Genomic DNA, 16,861 nt, shown 5'->3' with positions numbered 1-16,861 from the left:
CTCTGTTCAAGACCAGTCAAGATGAGAGTAACAAACAAAACAAAGAGTTTAAAGAATCCATCCTCTTTGCAAAGCTAGAGAAATGTAAAAAGGATTTGGCTAAGTTTTCAGTCGAACAAATCTATCCTTATACCAGCGAATCCTACGTCCCCACCCCATTCAGCCGCAATGGACGAAGGGGAGGTTCAACCTACGCAACTTCAAGCTCTGAGGACCTGTCTAGTGATTCGGACAGCTCAGCGACAGGTGGCCAAGCTAACAAAAATCGAGGCAGGGGTAACAGAAGAAACTGGAGGAATAACTACCAGAATTATAATCAAGTACCTCCATGGTACCAGCCGAACCCATGGATGTATGGAGGTCCGGCGTTCCCTCCACAGATGGGACAATTTGGCCAATATGACCCTAACATGCAACCTTTTTTAGGGTTTGGTCGGGGATCAAGAGGCCGGAGGAGACAAGGATCGAATCCATGGGTACACTGGGGACCACAACCACAAACACAGCCGCCTACAATGGACCTGAGGAGTGGGAAGAAGATACCCCAGGAAGGAGCGGGGACAAGCAACGAGACAGTCTCGTAATTAACTTTTTTAGAAAAATAAGGCTGCACTTTTTCTTTGCAAATAAAAATGAAGATCAGTCAGAAACCTTGAACATCAATACTGGATTGAGAAAACCCTCGACCTACATTCCTCCCATTGCTGGTATACCTGCAGAGGTAATTACCTTTGAGAAAGCTGTAGAAAACGACATGAGTCTACTCTTTCAGTCAGAAACTAATTCATTTGTGAATTTACCGAAGATAGAACAAGATGCTCTACGCTGTTTGACCTCAAATGAGAGTATAATAATAAAACTGGCGGACAAAGGCGGAGCTATTGTTCTGCAAGACAGCATCACGTATCGCACAGAATGTATGCGCCAGCTACAAGACACCAAATCCTATGTTCCGTTACCAGCCGATCCTACTGAGCGACTAAAAAATATTTTCGGTCATCTGGTGGAAGAGGGAGTCACTGAAGGCTGGATAACTTCTCACGAAGCATTGTTTTTGAGGAACACTCATCCAACAATACCTTATTTTTACACCTTACCCAAGGTTCATAAACCTCAAAGACCACCACCTGGACGCCCTATAATATCGGGAATTGGGTCTCTTCTAGAACCCCTATCTACTTTCGTTGACCACTTTCTCAACCCCATGGTCAGAAAGATGCCCACGTTTCTGCAAGACACGAAAGATGTCCTCAGATTACTGCCTGAAGTAGAATTCGATCAATCTACCGACATCTTAGCCTCTTTCGATGTGGAATCCTTATACACGTCTATTCCACAAAATGAAACCTTGGAAGTAGTAAGAGTTCTTCTGGAGCAGAATGAACTGGAATCTATCACCCCTGTCTCCTTCATTATCAGCTTGGCAGAGATTGCCATGAAGGAAAATTACTTTAAATTTGAGGATACAATATACCTGCAAATTGCTGGGACCAGCATGGGCAGCGTTTTCAAATTTATACATGCATAACTTCGAACAGGAGATCGTGTTAACATCTGGGAACCCATTTCATCAATCGCTTCGCATATGGAAGCGATACATTGCTGAAATCCTAGTGGTCTGGCGTGGCACCATTGAGGACCTTCTCCTATTCCATCACTGGCTCAACGGACAAAACGCATTTTTGCGGTCTTGTTTCCTGTGAACTGTCAATGTGAGTCTTGTCTGTTCTTGTTTTGTTTTGTTACCAGAGAAGTGCTCCACACACCTGAGCTGCTGCCAGGTGGGGTGAAGATATTTCCTCCTACCAAATAGGTATGTGAGCTCCAATTGGGATAATGGAATTTATAACCATATTCTTATTAATTTAGTGTGATTGGCACTTATTAGTTGGACATCCTACTAATGTTCATACTATTTATCTCCTTGTGGTTCTATGTGTTGTCTGTGTTTGGTACATTTGTTCCTTAACAGGTTGGAGAAGACCGAGGTATACCTGAAACTAAACTGGTATTTTCTTTTAATAATCATGCAGTAGCAGTTATAATCTAGGTCCTGAAGAAAGCAGTGACGTACCTATGGTCACAGATGCTGAAACATGTTGACCCTACTTGCAGACAGATATTCTGTTAAATCTGTCAGATAATCACACATTTTTTAAGGTTAGGAGACTTGAGAGAAATCATTAAAATTATTTACCTCTACTCAATTTCTACCTAATTTTAACACACCACACTTATTCACATTTATGCACTGCAAATCCGTTGTCCAGATATATTAATATACTTTTCTGGTCCCACCCATCATCTAACTCTTTATTTTTATTGAGTTGTTTGTCTGTCACGATAACACCCAGTGATAGACCACTTTTTCTCTTGGGTAAGGAGAGCCCAGATGATGACTAGGGCAGTACCTATTGGGAACTGATGGGCACTTTTTCCCAATTCAGGAATTGTGTGCTGGTTGTTGCACTTATTGCACTTTTTGCTTACTTGGTCCCTCTGTACCTTGTTCTAAGACACACAACAGAACCCTTCTTTTGACCCACAGACATATCTTTTGTTATTATAACGTAGTATTAGGGCACGTGTCTGTCAGAGTCGTTAATCTAGCCCTTGGACCCTCCGTCTAAATGTTTGTTTTTTGTGGTGTGTAACTTGCCATCCTCATGAAAAATATTCAGATCAAGAAACACCAGTTTCTCATTCGAAACTGTGTGAGTGAATTTCAAAAAACGATTCTGCAAGTTCAGCCATTCCATGAACTGTATTACCGTTTGATGGTCACCCTGCCAAATTACGAGCACATCGTCGATGTATCTCCTCCAGGTGACGATGTGTTGTTTATATGGGTGTTGGTGTGTAAAATCTTTGTGCTTTCCAAGTGGTGGACATATAGTCCTGCCAGGCACGGCGCGAATGTGCTGCCCATACTGGTGCTGTGGCTCTGGAGGTAGAGGGTCCCATCGAACTCGAAAAAGTTTTTAGTTAGTGCCAAAGTGATGCACTCCATTAGGACACCAGGTGGGGTCTGGTACTTCGTTAGCACTGTACAGAACCTCCTCAATTATAGATTTGGTTTCATCATGAGGGAGGCTTGTGTACAGGTTTTCCACATCCAAACTCAGCAATAGTTGGCTGTTTGGGTCAAAATTGAGGTTTTGTAAAAGTTGTAGTACAGATTTGGTGTCCTTGAGGTAAGTATCGGTCCCTTGTACCAAGGGGCGCAGAAAAGCATCAGAGAATTTTGAGAGTGGTTCCAGGATGGAGCCTATACCCGAGACAATCGGTCTACCGGGTGGATTTTCCAGACTCTTGTGTATTTTGGGAGTACAGTAGAAGTAGGGTGTTCTTGGTGTTTTCTGAACTAGGAATTCAGCTTCCTTTTTTGAGAGCCAGTTATGTGCCAGGGCTTCCTCTATCATACCCCCAATGGTGATCCTGATTGATTCCGTTGGGTCTAGGGGTAGGATGGTGTAATTGCGTCGGTCTGACAGCAACCTCAGGCACTCTTTTTATAGGCTTCTGTTGTCTGTACCACTATTGCTCCCCCTTTGTCAGTGGGCTTAATTGTCATGTCACGATTGTTAGCCAGTTCGCGGATAGCCTCCTGTTCTCGGCGGCTGGTGTTCTGAAAGACTTGGCGATTTCCTCTGTCCATTTTTTTTTGGTTCGCCCATTACAGCATTTTCAAAAGCCAGAACCTCAATTGGTAGAGTTGTGTCTGGTGGTGTAAAAGTCGACTTGGGTCTCAAGCCTGTGTCGGTTTCAGTGATTCTTTCTTTCCCTTTAAAAAAGACCTGTAATTTGATTTTACGTATGAACTCCTGTACTTCGGTATGCAGTTTGAATAGATCCAGTTTGTTGGTGGGGATAAAACCCAGTCGTTTGTTCAGAACCTCTTTTTGTGTGTCGGTTAGTTGCCATGGAGTGATATTTATCACTAAGTCCCCTTCCGGCTGGTTGATGGGTTGTCGGGTAGGGCCCCTGTCATGCTCCTTGTGTTCATTTGTGGATCCGCATGAATCGGGTCCTGCCACATCACTGTGTTTCCTTTTCTGTTTCGGCCGTGGCGCGGTCCAGGGCTTGATGCTAAAAAAGGCTGGTTGTGGTAAAACCCGGCGTCGAACTCATTTCCCCATTGTGGGTACATAGGGCCTGGTGGTGGTGGACCATAGTTGTATGGTGGGAAAGGGCCCGATCCCCCGTATTGGGAGTAATATGGCTGTGGTTGGTACCCTCTCCATCCTCTTTGTCTTGGATATTGTTGGCCTCGTTGTCTCGGTGTTCCGTTGTACCTGGAGTTACTGCTTGTACTTGACCCAGATGATCCTGTGTCGGAACCATCGCTGTCAATGTCGCTGTTTATGTTGCGTGGGACGTAGTCATCCTTCGTGTACGGGTATGCGGTCTCCGGGGTAAAGCGATCCTTGTCTTTGCCCAGTTTTTTAAATTTACTCTGTTTAAGTGTGGCCTCGAAATCCGACATCTGTTGGTTCAGTTCGTCCAATCTTTTCTTCAGTTTAGCTGGTTTTATGTATGTCTTCAGCTGTACCTCAATTTTTTGTATGTCAACTTTCAGCTCTTGTGTGATCCGTTTGGCTGTTTTTATAATTAGCACTAGCCAATCCCGTGTACAGTGCCACGAGATTAGTGACCATTCCTTTTTGAAAATGTTGTCATTTTGAAAAATGAAAGGTTCGTTCTTGACCAGCAGTCCTTGTGGTGCAATCTTGTTTCTTCTTAGATTCATCAGCTCATCCCAGTCGGCCACGCTAGGTCCCAGTTCCGTGCTACTCAGGCCTTCAAAAGGGTTAATAGCCGCCAAAATTTCATCTATTTCTTCCTCCGCATACAACAGCACGATGGAGTCTGAACATGGACTCACATTTGCGGAGGAAGAAATAGATGAAATTTTGGCGGCTATTAACCCTTTTGAAGGCCTGAGTAGCACGGAACCGGGACCTAGCGTGGCCGACTGAGATGAGCTGATGAATCTAAGAAGGACAGAGATCAAAGCAGCTCTCCACGGCCTTTTTATGACAGAATATCTGAGAAACAAGATTGCACCACAAGGACTGCTGGTCAAGAACAAACCTTTCATTTTTCAAAATGACAACATTTTCAAAAAGGAATGGTCACTAATCTCGTGGCACTGTACACGGGATTGGCTAGTGCTAATTATAAAAACAGCCAAACGGATCACACAAGAGCTGAAAGTTGACATACAAAAAATTGAGGTACAGCTGAAGACATACATAAAACCAGCTGAACTGAAGAAAAGATTGGACGAACTGAACCAACAGATGTCGGATTTCGAGGCCACACTCAAACAGAGTAAATTTAAAAAACTAGGCAAAGACCAGGATCGCTTTACCCCGGAGACCGCATACCTGTACACGAAGGATGACTACGTCCCACGCAACATAAACAGCGACGTTGACAGCGATGGTTCCGACACAGGATCATCTGGGTCAAGTACAAGCAGTAACTCCAGGTACAACCGAACACAGAGACAACGAGGCCAACAATATCCAAGACAAAGAAGATGGAGAGGGTACCAACCACAGCCATATTACTGCCAATACGGGGGATCGGGCCCTTACCACCATACAACTATGGTCCACCACCACCAGGCGCCATGTACCCACAATGGGGGCACGAGTTCGACGCCGGGTTTTACCACAACCAGCCTTTTTTAGCATCACGCCCTGGACCGCGCCACGGCCGAAACAGAAAAGGAAACACAGTGATGTGGCAGGACCCGATTCAAGCGGATCCACGAATGAACACAAGGAGCATGACAGGGGCCCTACCCGACAACCCATCGACCAGCCGGAAGGGGACTTAGTGATGAATATAACTCCATGGCAACTAACCGACACACAAAAAGAGGTTCTGAACAAAGGACTGGGTTTTGTCCCCACCAACAAACTGGATCTATTCAAACTGCATACCGAAGTACAGGAGTTCATACGTAAAATCAAATTACAGGTTTTTTTCAAAGGGAAAGAAAGAATCACTGAAACCGACACAGGCTTTTACACCACCAGACACAACTCTACCCATTGAGGCTCTGGCTTTTGAAAATGCTGTAATGGGCGAACTAAAAGAAATGGACGGAGGAAATCGCCAAGTCTTTCACAACACCAGCCGCCGAGAACAGGAGGCTATCCGCGACCTGGCTAACAATCGTGACATGACCATTAAGCCCGCTGACAAAGGGGGAGCAATAGTGGTACAGACAACAGAAGCCTATAAAAAAGAGTGCCTGAGGTTGCTGTCAGACCGACGCAATTACACCATCCTACCCCTAGACCCAATGGAATCAATGAGGATCACCATCGGGGGTATGATAGAGGAAGCCCTGGCACATAACTGGCTCTCAAAAAAGGAAGCTGAATTCCTAGTTCAGAAAACACCAAGAACACCCTACTTCTACTGTATTCCCAAAATACACAAGAGTCTGGAAAATCCACTTGGTAGACTGATTGTCTCGGGTATAGGTTCCATCCTGGAACCACTCTCAAAATTCTCTGATGCTTTTCTGCGCCCCTTGGTACAAGGGACCGATACTTACCTCAAGGACACCAAATCTGTATTACAACTTTTACAAAACCTCAATTTTGACCCAAACAGCTAACTATTGCTGAGTTTGGATGTGGAAAGCCTGTACACAAGACTCCCTCATGATGAAACCATATCTATAATTGAGGAGGTTCTGTACAGTGCTAACTGGAAGTTCCAGACCCCACGTGGTGTCGTAATGGAGTGCATCACTTTGGCACTAACTAAAAACTTTTTCGAGTTCGATGGGACCCTCTACCTCCAGAGCCATGGCACCAGTATGAGCAGTACATTCGCGCCGAGCCTGGCAGGACTATATGTCCACCACTTGGAAAGCACAAAGATTTTACACACCAACAACCCATATAAACAACACCTCGTCACCTGGAGGAGATACATCGACGATGTGCTCGTAATTTGGCAGAGTGACCATCAAACGGTAATACGGTTCACGGAATGGCTGAACTTGCAGAATCGTATTTTGAAATTCACTCACACAGTTTCGAATGAGAAACTGGTGTTTCTTGAGCTGAATATTTTCCATGAGGATGGCAAGTTACACACCACTACACACTTTAAACCAACCACTAGGAACTGCCTCCTCAGATATGACAGCTTTCATCCACGTCATTTACGGACAAATTTACCATACGGACAATTTCTGCAATTAAGGCAGAACTGCACCCAGATCAAGGATTACAAAGCACAAGCAGAAGACTTGAAAAACAAATTGCAGACAAGATAATATCCGGAGAGGATTATTAACATCACCATGAAGAGGGCAAGTGTGACTACATACAGCTCCCACACAAACGAAGTGTCCAAATTGCTGAACAAACATTGGCGCATTCTAACGAGTGGGACTCTGAGTATTGAGAAACCAATGTTTGCCCACAAACGAGGTAAAAACCTCAGAGACATGTTGGTTCACACATGCCCCAAACCACAACAACAACAACAGCTCTCACAACATGGCCTGGGAGGCCATTACCCATGTGGAAACTGTGCAAGCTGCCACCTCACACAGAAAAGTAAACATTTGACCTTCGCTAACGGAACCAAGTGGGAGCAACGGAAACTGACTAATTGTAATAGCAGAAATGTTATTTACATGATTACCTGCCCGTGTAAATTGGAATACATAGGCATGACCACAAGACCAGTGAAGGTGCGAATTGGTGAACACAAGACCAACATACGTTGTAAAAAGATCACGACAAAGATGGCCACCCATTTTTTGGAAAACGAACACTGTGTCAAACCACATAAAGTGGACAGTAGTAGAACAGCTGCCGTCAGAACAAGGACTCTTTGAAAAAGAGCAAAGGTGGGTATTCCGTCTGGGGACCAGCACCCAAGGCTTGAACGATAACATTCCCTGGGGACAATTAGCATAGGGATTGTCCATCCTCCTGAACACCCCCTTTATTGGAACTAACTGAGCCCACTTTAATGACATGAGTAACTAGTTAAATGCATGCGCAAACACACTGCTAAATTAACAGTGTAACCACACCCCAGTCTAGGTAGGCAGTCTACCCAACTGAACTGTTTAGCCGTTATATACCAACGCGTGCACCAGAGGATAACCAGCTAACCCGGCATTAGGTTTTATAGTCCTCACACGGGTTACATACAGGACCCAAGGGTATCCATTATGAGTCTCTGAGAGTAATAACAACAGTTTCCGGTATTCAATACTTTTTTAGCTTGAGCACAATCATTATTTCAATGTGGCATTAAGAGCAGCATCCCGTACAAATAGATCAGTGCCAAACAACTTCGTATACATGCGTCTGACTGGCTACACGCATGCGCATGAAGAACGGCATCCCATACGAGTGGATCAGTGCCACAGGTCTTTGGACGCATGCGTGTGACTAGCTACACGCATGCACGGCATCGTAACACAAAATCAACTGAGCCGCGAGCAGAACCGACAACAACCCCTTAGAAGGGCAGGCAGGAAACACAAATTATTCAATTAAATAATCATCTCAGCCCCGAGAAAAGGTACAAATACCCGTACCTTTGACTCTCTTTGGCATAATCACTGGAGCCACGCAGGGGTCGGTCGGGAGGAATTTCCTCGCTGAAATCGTGAGTACATACGGCACAGAGCAGCACTATCTCCACGACGGTAATGTAAGTAGAAATGGGACTCTGAATTCCGTTTTTTTCCCCAGGTGCAAAATAGCAGAAGGGACCCTGACGTATGGTTGGCTCATGAGGCATTTCTACCCCTGAAAAACAGTATGTTACCTGTATATAGGGGCATGTAGTGTCTCTTTTTCTTACAGGGGCACTAAACAATATGCTTAACATCTTTGACCACCAATGGTGTTATGTTTTGAATAACGCTATTCGCCAAATTCTACAAAAAGTGTGTGTTTTATGTTATATGTCAGTGAGTCTAGTTTGTCCCCTTTTTTTCCCACTATAGGCACGATTGACACCTATAGTATGAGACTTAACCGCATTTTCTGTCACCTGTAACCACTGGTCACCTTACCTATGGTTGTTGAAAAGTAGACCACCACAAAAAAAATATATATATAATATATAAGAGACTCTGATACAAGTTAGAGAAACGTGAGTAAGGTGGGGATTTGTGTACCCCGTCCTGAAGAAGGTCTTTTTACACCGAAACATGTCGACGCACACAGAGAGGAGGTAATGCACATTGTTTGCGTTATTTAACCTCCCACACTTAATTTTCATAGCACCAGCCCGGGGACCCATTAAATTTTTTTTTGTAACCCCACGGGCCAGGTACTTTTTAAACTTCACTCACTTAGATCTAAACCCCACCATACACTCACATTTAAATACCCCATCCACACCACACATAGTCATTTCAAGTGCTCCCGCGTATCCGTAGGTCACAGCACGCCGTACCCCGTAGAGGGGTACGAGGACCCCAATGATGAAACATGACACCAAGGGGCCTGTTGGTGTGTGAGGGGACCAAAAACAACAAGGGTGTTCCCTTATTTTGGAAGAAACGCCCTATACCCAAGGAGTGGATTCCTTTTGTTTATTAACATAGAACTTAAAAAGCCTTTCATTATGTCATTGACTGCCAGCCTCTTGCCTTTGAGAAAGAAGGATGGAGATAAGGATAGACAAGCAGGAAAGAAAAGAAAGAAGAAAGGCAAGAAAGCAATCAATCAGTAGATCTGCTGATTGTTTCTTGTCACTCGTGAGGGTATCCAGGCACTGGCAGGGTCAAGTTGATTAGCTGAATATCCAGGTTTTCAGGGACTTTCAGAACTCTGGAAGAGATTGGGAGGTCTGTAGGTGAAAGGGTAGCTCGTTCCATATCTTCGCTGCTAGGTAGAAGAAGGAGCGACCTCCACATCTACTGAGGGTTAGCAAAAAAGGAACATGGAGCAGAGGTGGCTGGTGGGATGATGGAAGTTAAGGTGGTGGTTCAAGTAGTCAGGTCCGCAGTTGTGTAGGGCTGTGTACGCATCGCTCAGGAGCTTGAATTAACATCTTCTCTGTACAGAGAACCTGTGAAGTTCCCTTAGGAAGGGGGAGATATGGATTTATTTAGGGAGATCCAGAACGAGTCTGGCTGTGGCGTTCTGTATGGTCTGCAGTCGTCGTAGTTGAGCTACAATCCCTGCGTAGAAAGCCTAGCCATAGATCAATCACTTGTTGATGAGGGCCTGGGAGATGGTGCGTTTTGAGCTTTGGAGTCGCCATTTGAATATCTAACAAAGCATGCAGAGGATGAAGAAGCAAGAGGAGGAAACAGAGTTAACAAGAGTTGTAATGGTTAGCCTGTTGTCCAGAATGATTCCTAGGTTCCTAGCGTGGTCAGGAGGCTAGGAGTAGGTATGAGTCCTGAGGGCCACTAGGATGCATCCCATGGAGAGCTTTCGTTTCCGAAAATCAGTACCTCTGTCTTGTCCCTGTTGAGCTTCAGGCAGTTGTTCTTCAGCCAGTTGGCGACATCTGTCATGCAGTTGAGGAATGAGTTGTGTGTAGTCAGCGTAAGCTATGATGTTGAGTCTGTGGGTTTTGGAGATACTGGCCAGAGGTGTTATGTAAGTGTTGAAGAGGGTGGGGCTTAGCGAGGATCCTTGGGGTACTTCACAGAGGATTTCCTTGGGCTTCGAGGTAAAGGCACATTTTTTGCATTCTTCCAGTGAGGAAAGAGGCAATCCATCGGAGAGTGGCTCCCTGGATGCCTATGTTGTGCAGCTTTGTGATGAGTGTGTGGTGGGAAACCATATCAAAGACTGAAGAGAAGTCTACCAGGATCTGGGCTGCAGTCTCTCCTCAGTCGAGTAGTGGTTGTATGATGTCGGTAGACGCAATGAGGGCTGTCTTGGTGAAAAAAGCAAAGCAAAAAAGAAAGAATGAAAGCAAGAAAGAAGTAATGAAAGAAAAAAGGGAAGAAAGAAAGAAAGACGAAATTAAAGAAATAAGGGTTAGAAAGAAGGAAACAACCAATAAAAGAAAAATGAAAAGTAAGAAAAAAATGAAAGAATGTAAGGAAAAAGGAAAGAAAGAAAGAACAAGCATTAAAAATGCAATAGGTCTCGTATTTGATTAAGTTAAAGCCATTTGCTTTGCTAATGGTATTGTATAGCAAAGCAAATGGCTTTAACTTAATAAAAGGCGAGACCTATTACATTTTCAATGCTTGTTTCTGTTTGTATCTTTTATGTAACTCATGCAATCCAAACTCCTTATGTAACGCAACCGGTTCTTTTGTATAGCGCTGTGACACCTTCGGGTAATGTTCGTGCTATACAAAATCGCACTAAATAAATAAATAAACTGACACGCGGCTGGCTTTGAACCAGCCTCACTGACCCGATGGGGAGGCTGTCAAGGCGCTAAAGGCTACCAACGTCTGGCACGTGGAGCCCCTTTTCCATGGACCCCTAACACTGCTATCACAGCCCCAACCCTGCTCTATGATGGCGCACACTACAAGCCCCCACACCCCCGAATATAAAAGAGGAATCATACCTGCCATACACAGCTCTTTTACATATCTTATCACACTGACCCCCAGACTTCCCCAAGAGCCAGCTGACCCCAGAGAGGAGACTTCTGCTCCCCGTCGCTCCTGTAGTGCAATACATCCCCAAAGACCCCCGCCAGCCCCCCAGGTGAGCGTGTCATGTCCGGTCAAGCAAGATAGCGCCTCTCAGAAGAGCCTCTGGTCTCCTGCCCCGCCCCCAACCACACCTGACGCAGGAACTCTGTGCACCCTGCACTCACTCAAATATAGAGCTGCATGAAGGAATAAAGCACCATGCAGTCACTCAAATAAAGGGCCGCACAGTCACTCAAATACAGCCCAGCGTATCCGCAAATAAATACATCTGTGCTGCTCGACTAAACGGGGTTCCTGTGGGGGTCAATTGGTGACTTGAACGAAGCCCCCACTCACCAGCGAAGCAACAAAAAGTGGGGCCAAGTGATAACCCCCGTCACCACACACCGTGCACACAACCTGCCGAAAAGCACAGTCTTGTCCGTAGACTCTCAAGTACCAGGCGCGGTGCGTCCATTGGGGCGTAGGGGCGTAGCCCCACTAAGCCCCATGGACCCACCGCGTCGCCACTAAACCACATACAAATTTTTTTTTAAATCGCGCTACCTGCCGGCCGGGAGTCCGGGAGACACCCAACTTTCCCGGAGTGCGCAGGGGGGGTGGGGGCCTGATGGGTCTGCTAAAGCTGCGCATGTCGACTTTTGGGCACAAACATGCCCGCGCATGCGCAGATTGTTTCCCCCCTGATTTTCCCTTTAGAGAGAGGACATGGGGGGGGCGGCAGCCCCCGGGGTTGTACAGGGCGACTGGGCGAGCAGTTATGGTGCCCCCCCAGCCAATCCTGGCTGGGGGGGCACCATACAGCGCCAGGATTGGCTGGTCAATACCTAGCCTGGGTACATAACCCCCTGTCTGGGGGGCCAGAGCTCTCTCCCTCCCTCGTACTGCGGCCTCTGTTTGTTTATGGGGTTCGTTTGATGGAAGACTTGACCTCAGACCTGACCTGACCGGACCCAGGAAGGAATACTTGAGAGGGCGACACTGCAACAGTCAAGTCCCGAAGGAACCGCTCGGCCAGGGAGACCCGGCGTTCACACCAGCTCAGGTATGATCAGAGTGCTATGAAGGAACATTGTTTACTAAACGGGTTCACTGTAGTAGTGTAGTGTACACGGAAAGTGAAATCCGACCTTGAGAAATATAGATGCAGAGTGATTTTTATTTATTAAATTATGCCGCAGTAGCAATCGCCAGTTAGGCAGCACAGGTTTGCTTCTGAAATGTGGTGATAGAAAAGTAAATACCTGATTAACTCATTAAAGAAACACTATAGGAAGTAACGTCGTTATGCACGCGCTTGGAATGGCGGTTTTAGGCGCGCTGCTACAAATGAGTGTAGCTTTGTCGGCCATCTAACTGCTAATGACTCGTTTTCCTGCCCTTATTTACACTCGTTTTGCTGCCCTTCTGCAACTCGTTTTGCTGCCCTTCTGCCGTCAATTAGACTCGTTTTGCTGCCCTCATTTACACAGTTTTGCTGCCCTTCTGCAACTCGTTTTGCTGCTCTTCTGCCGTCAATTAGACTCGTTTTGCTGCCCTCATTTACACTCGTTTTGCTGCCCTTCTGCAACTCGTTTTGCTGCTCTTCTGCCGTCAATTAGACTCGTTTTGCTGCCCTCATTTACACTCGTTTTGCTGCCCTTCTGCAACATTTGTGTTTGTCAGTGTTACATGCAATGTTTATTCCCCACAATCCCCACCCCTTTATGAATGATGGATGCAGGATGGATGCAGGATGGATGAGTGGATGGATGGATGGATGGGTGGATGCATGAATGAATGATGGATGCAGGATGGATGCAGGATGGATGAGTGGATGGATGGATGGATGGGTGGATGGATGGGTGGATGCATGAATGAATGATGGATGCAGGATGGATGGGTGGATGGATGGGTGGGTGGATGCATGAATGAAAGATGGATGCAGGATGGATGCAGGATGGATGGGTGGGTGGATGGATGGGTGGATGCATGAATGAATGATGGATGCAGGATGGATGGGTGGATGCATGAATGGATGCAGGATGGATGGGTGGGTGGATGGATGGGTGGATGCATGAATGAATGATGGATGCAGGATGGATGGGTGGGTGGATGCATGAATGAATGATGAATGCAGGATGGATGGATGGGTGGATGCATGGGTGGATGCATGAATGAATGATGGATGCAGGATGGATGGATGGGTGGATGCATGAATGGATGCAGGATGGATGGATGAGTGGATGGATGGATGGGTGGATGCATGAATGAATGATGGATGCAGGATGGATGGGTGGATGGATGGATGGGTGGGTGGATGCATGAATGAAAGATGGATGCAGGATGGATGGGTGGGTGGATGCATGAATGAATGATGACTGCAGGATGGATGCAGGATGGATGGGTGGGTGGATGGATGGGTGGATGCATGAATGAATGATGGATGCAGGATGGATGGATGGGTGGATGCATCAATGGATGCAGGATGGATGGGTGGATGCATGAATGAATGATGGATGCAGGATGGATGCAGGATGGATGACTGGATGGATGGGTGGATGCATGAATGAATGATGGATGCAGGATGGATGCAGGATGGATGGCTGGATGGATGGGTGGATGCATGAATGAATGATGGATGCAGGATGGGTGGATGCATGAATGAATGATGGATGCAGGATGGATGGATGGATTAATGGATGGATGGATGAATGGATGGATGATGGATGGGTGGATGGGTGGGTGGATGGATGGATGGATGCATGAATTCATGATGGGTGCAGGATGTATGCAGGATGGATGGGTGGATGGATGGATGGATGAATGATGGATGCAGAATGGATGGGTGGATGGATGGGTGGATGCATGAATGATGTATGGATGGATGCAAAGTGGTTCGGGCTCGCTCGCTCGCTGCGGTGCAATATGCAAATTAGTTTACGCCCACCACTTTCAAATGTCACCAGCCGCCACTGAGTACCACAGATGTGAGTGACATATATGAGGAAACTAGACAAGAGAGGGGGAATGGAAAGGGGGGGGTCACAGGCGGAAGGTGGGGAGAGAGGGAGAGGAGGGGGCCAGGACGAGCGAAAGAGGGGAGAAGGGAGACGGATGAAGATACAGAGAGTGTAGAGGAAAAAGAGAGGGACAGAGTTAGTAAGTGGAGAGAGAGGAAATAACGTGTGTGTGAGAAAAAGAGAAGATAGCGAGCAGCCCAACGGGGAGACGGGAGTAGCGATACACATAGAGACCAAAGACCCCAGAGAGGAGACTTCTGCTCCCCGTCGCTGCTGTGGTGCAATACACCCCCAAAGACCCCCGCCAGCCCCCCAGCTGAGCGTGTTTTGTGTCCGGTCAAGCAAGATAGCGCCTCTCAGAAGAGCCTCTGGTCTCCTGCCCCTGCCCCTAACCACACCTGATGCAGGAACTCTGTACACTCTGCACTCACTCAAATATAGTGCTGCGTGAAGGAATAAAGCACCATGCAGTCACTCAAATAAAGCGCCGCACAGTCACTCAAATACAGCGCCACGTATCCGCAAATAAATACATCTGTGCTGCTCGGCTAAACGGGGCTCCTGCGGGGGTCAATTGGTGATGTGAACGAAGCCCCCACTCACCAGCAAAGCAACAAAAAGCGGGTCCAAGTGATATCCCCCGTCACCACACACCGAGCACACAACCTGCCGAAAAGCACAGTCTTGTCCATAGACTCCCAAGGACCACAGATGTGAGTGACATATATGAGGAAACTAGACAAGAGAGGGGGGTTGGAGAGGGGGGGTCACAGGCGGAGGGTGGGGAGAGAGGGAGATGAGGGGGCCAGGATGCATGGGCGTAGGAAGTGTGGGGGACGCGGGGGATATACCCCCCCCCCCCCCCCCCAGATTTTGTAGTGGGGAGGGCACGGGGGACAAGGGTGGGGGGAACAAAGGGGACACAAGATTTTTCCCTCCTTTTGTCAGTCGCAGGGCCATTGGCACCTCAAAGCACTAGTGCTTTGAGGTGCCAATAAGTGCTTTGAGGTGCCAATGGCCCTGCGACTGACAGACAGGAGAGGGGAAATTCTTTTGTCAAAGCCTTTCACCTGCCGATGGCCCCTCCCTTCTGTTGTGCTGCAAACCTCCAGGAATTTTCTCACCTCGTCCTCCCCGCCACTGCTGCCTGCACTCTGCACTTCTGGGACAAAGGAGGAGAGACAGTTTGTTAATTGCTGTCTGCATGCTGCACCTCCTCAGCCCGACCCGACCCTACTCAGTTATTTTGACTGCGTAATTTAGCCGCTCCAAGGCTAATGTTTGGTGAAATGTATATTTCGAGCAGTTGAACCTCGCCAGGGAACATGAAAACCATTCGTATCAGACACCGTCTGAGCCCACTTCTGTTGGGTGTCAGATGTTTTGGTCTGTCCTAATATTTACGTAAATAACAATTTAGATACCACTAGTTTGTCTGAATTCTCTTATAGCGCCACTCAACCCAATCCAGGGTGTCAGAGCGCCTTACATCACACATTGGCAATAAAGCATATGTTTTAAAATCAATTTAGTGGATGTGTTACATAAGACAGGGTTACAATTTGAGGAGTCACTTGTCATTTCCTTCATAGTTCACTGTGCTATAATAGAAGGATTACAATTTATGAACTGTAAGTAACGAAATGATCTCTGAGTTAAAAGCAATAACCTACATATCCATCCATATAAAATAAAGATCCATCATCTGTGTGTCACATGATGTTCTTTGTGGGAGGCACATTAACCCTCCATGCTACTTTGACAAAACTGGAACTAGACAAAACACATGTCTCTCCAGCAAGTGCATTAACCTCCAGAGTTATTTTACCATTATTATTCCCTCAGATTTACTGGGTACTTAAAGATCTATGCAGCAGGCACCTTAACGCCATAAGATATTTTAGAATGCAGACTTTGCAAGCAATTACGCAGAACAGGTACACTGCCACTTTTCTCCTTGTTGCCAATTTCTTTCTGGCAGAGTTTTAATAAATAAATGTGTAATCTGAGGCCTAGATCTTGCGCTGGGGTTGCTACACTTTTTTGGTACAACTCCTACGCAAGATATCATTTGTTAAATATTGTAATATGCTCAAATGTACTCATGACAGACCTGCTTAACATATATGAGGTCTTAAAATCTGATGTCATTTCTTGTGATAGCACTTCCTGTGAGGTTGTGGGTTGTGATGTCACATGCTGTGATGTCACTTAC

At 46.4% G+C, this 16,861-nt stretch overlaps 1 protein-coding gene across 5 annotated transcripts in view; it reads left to right on the top strand.

The window, feature by feature from the left end:
- The window catches only part of LOC147717698 (E3 ubiquitin-protein ligase TRIM39-like), a 660,302-nt gene that overhangs the window by 566,497 nt on the left and 76,944 nt on the right, over nt 1–16,861 (top strand). Inside the window, exon 8 of one of the 5 annotated variants that reach the window (XM_086924488.1) lies at nt 10,328–10,347. The exons of the other annotated variants lie outside the window; for them this stretch is intronic. Within the exon in view, the coding sequence (XP_086780614.1) occupies nt 10,328–10,347 (20 nt within the window). The remainder of the gene's footprint in view (nt 1–10,327; nt 10,348–16,861) is intronic. 5 annotated transcript variants of the gene reach the window in all.

This window comes from Lissotriton vulgaris, chromosome 5 (assembly GCF_964263255.1).
Source record: "Lissotriton vulgaris chromosome 5, aLisVul1.2, whole genome shotgun sequence".
Lineage (NCBI taxonomy): Eukaryota > Metazoa > Chordata > Amphibia > Caudata > Salamandridae > Lissotriton > Lissotriton vulgaris.
This window is presented reverse-complemented; position numbering and strand designations above follow the sequence as displayed.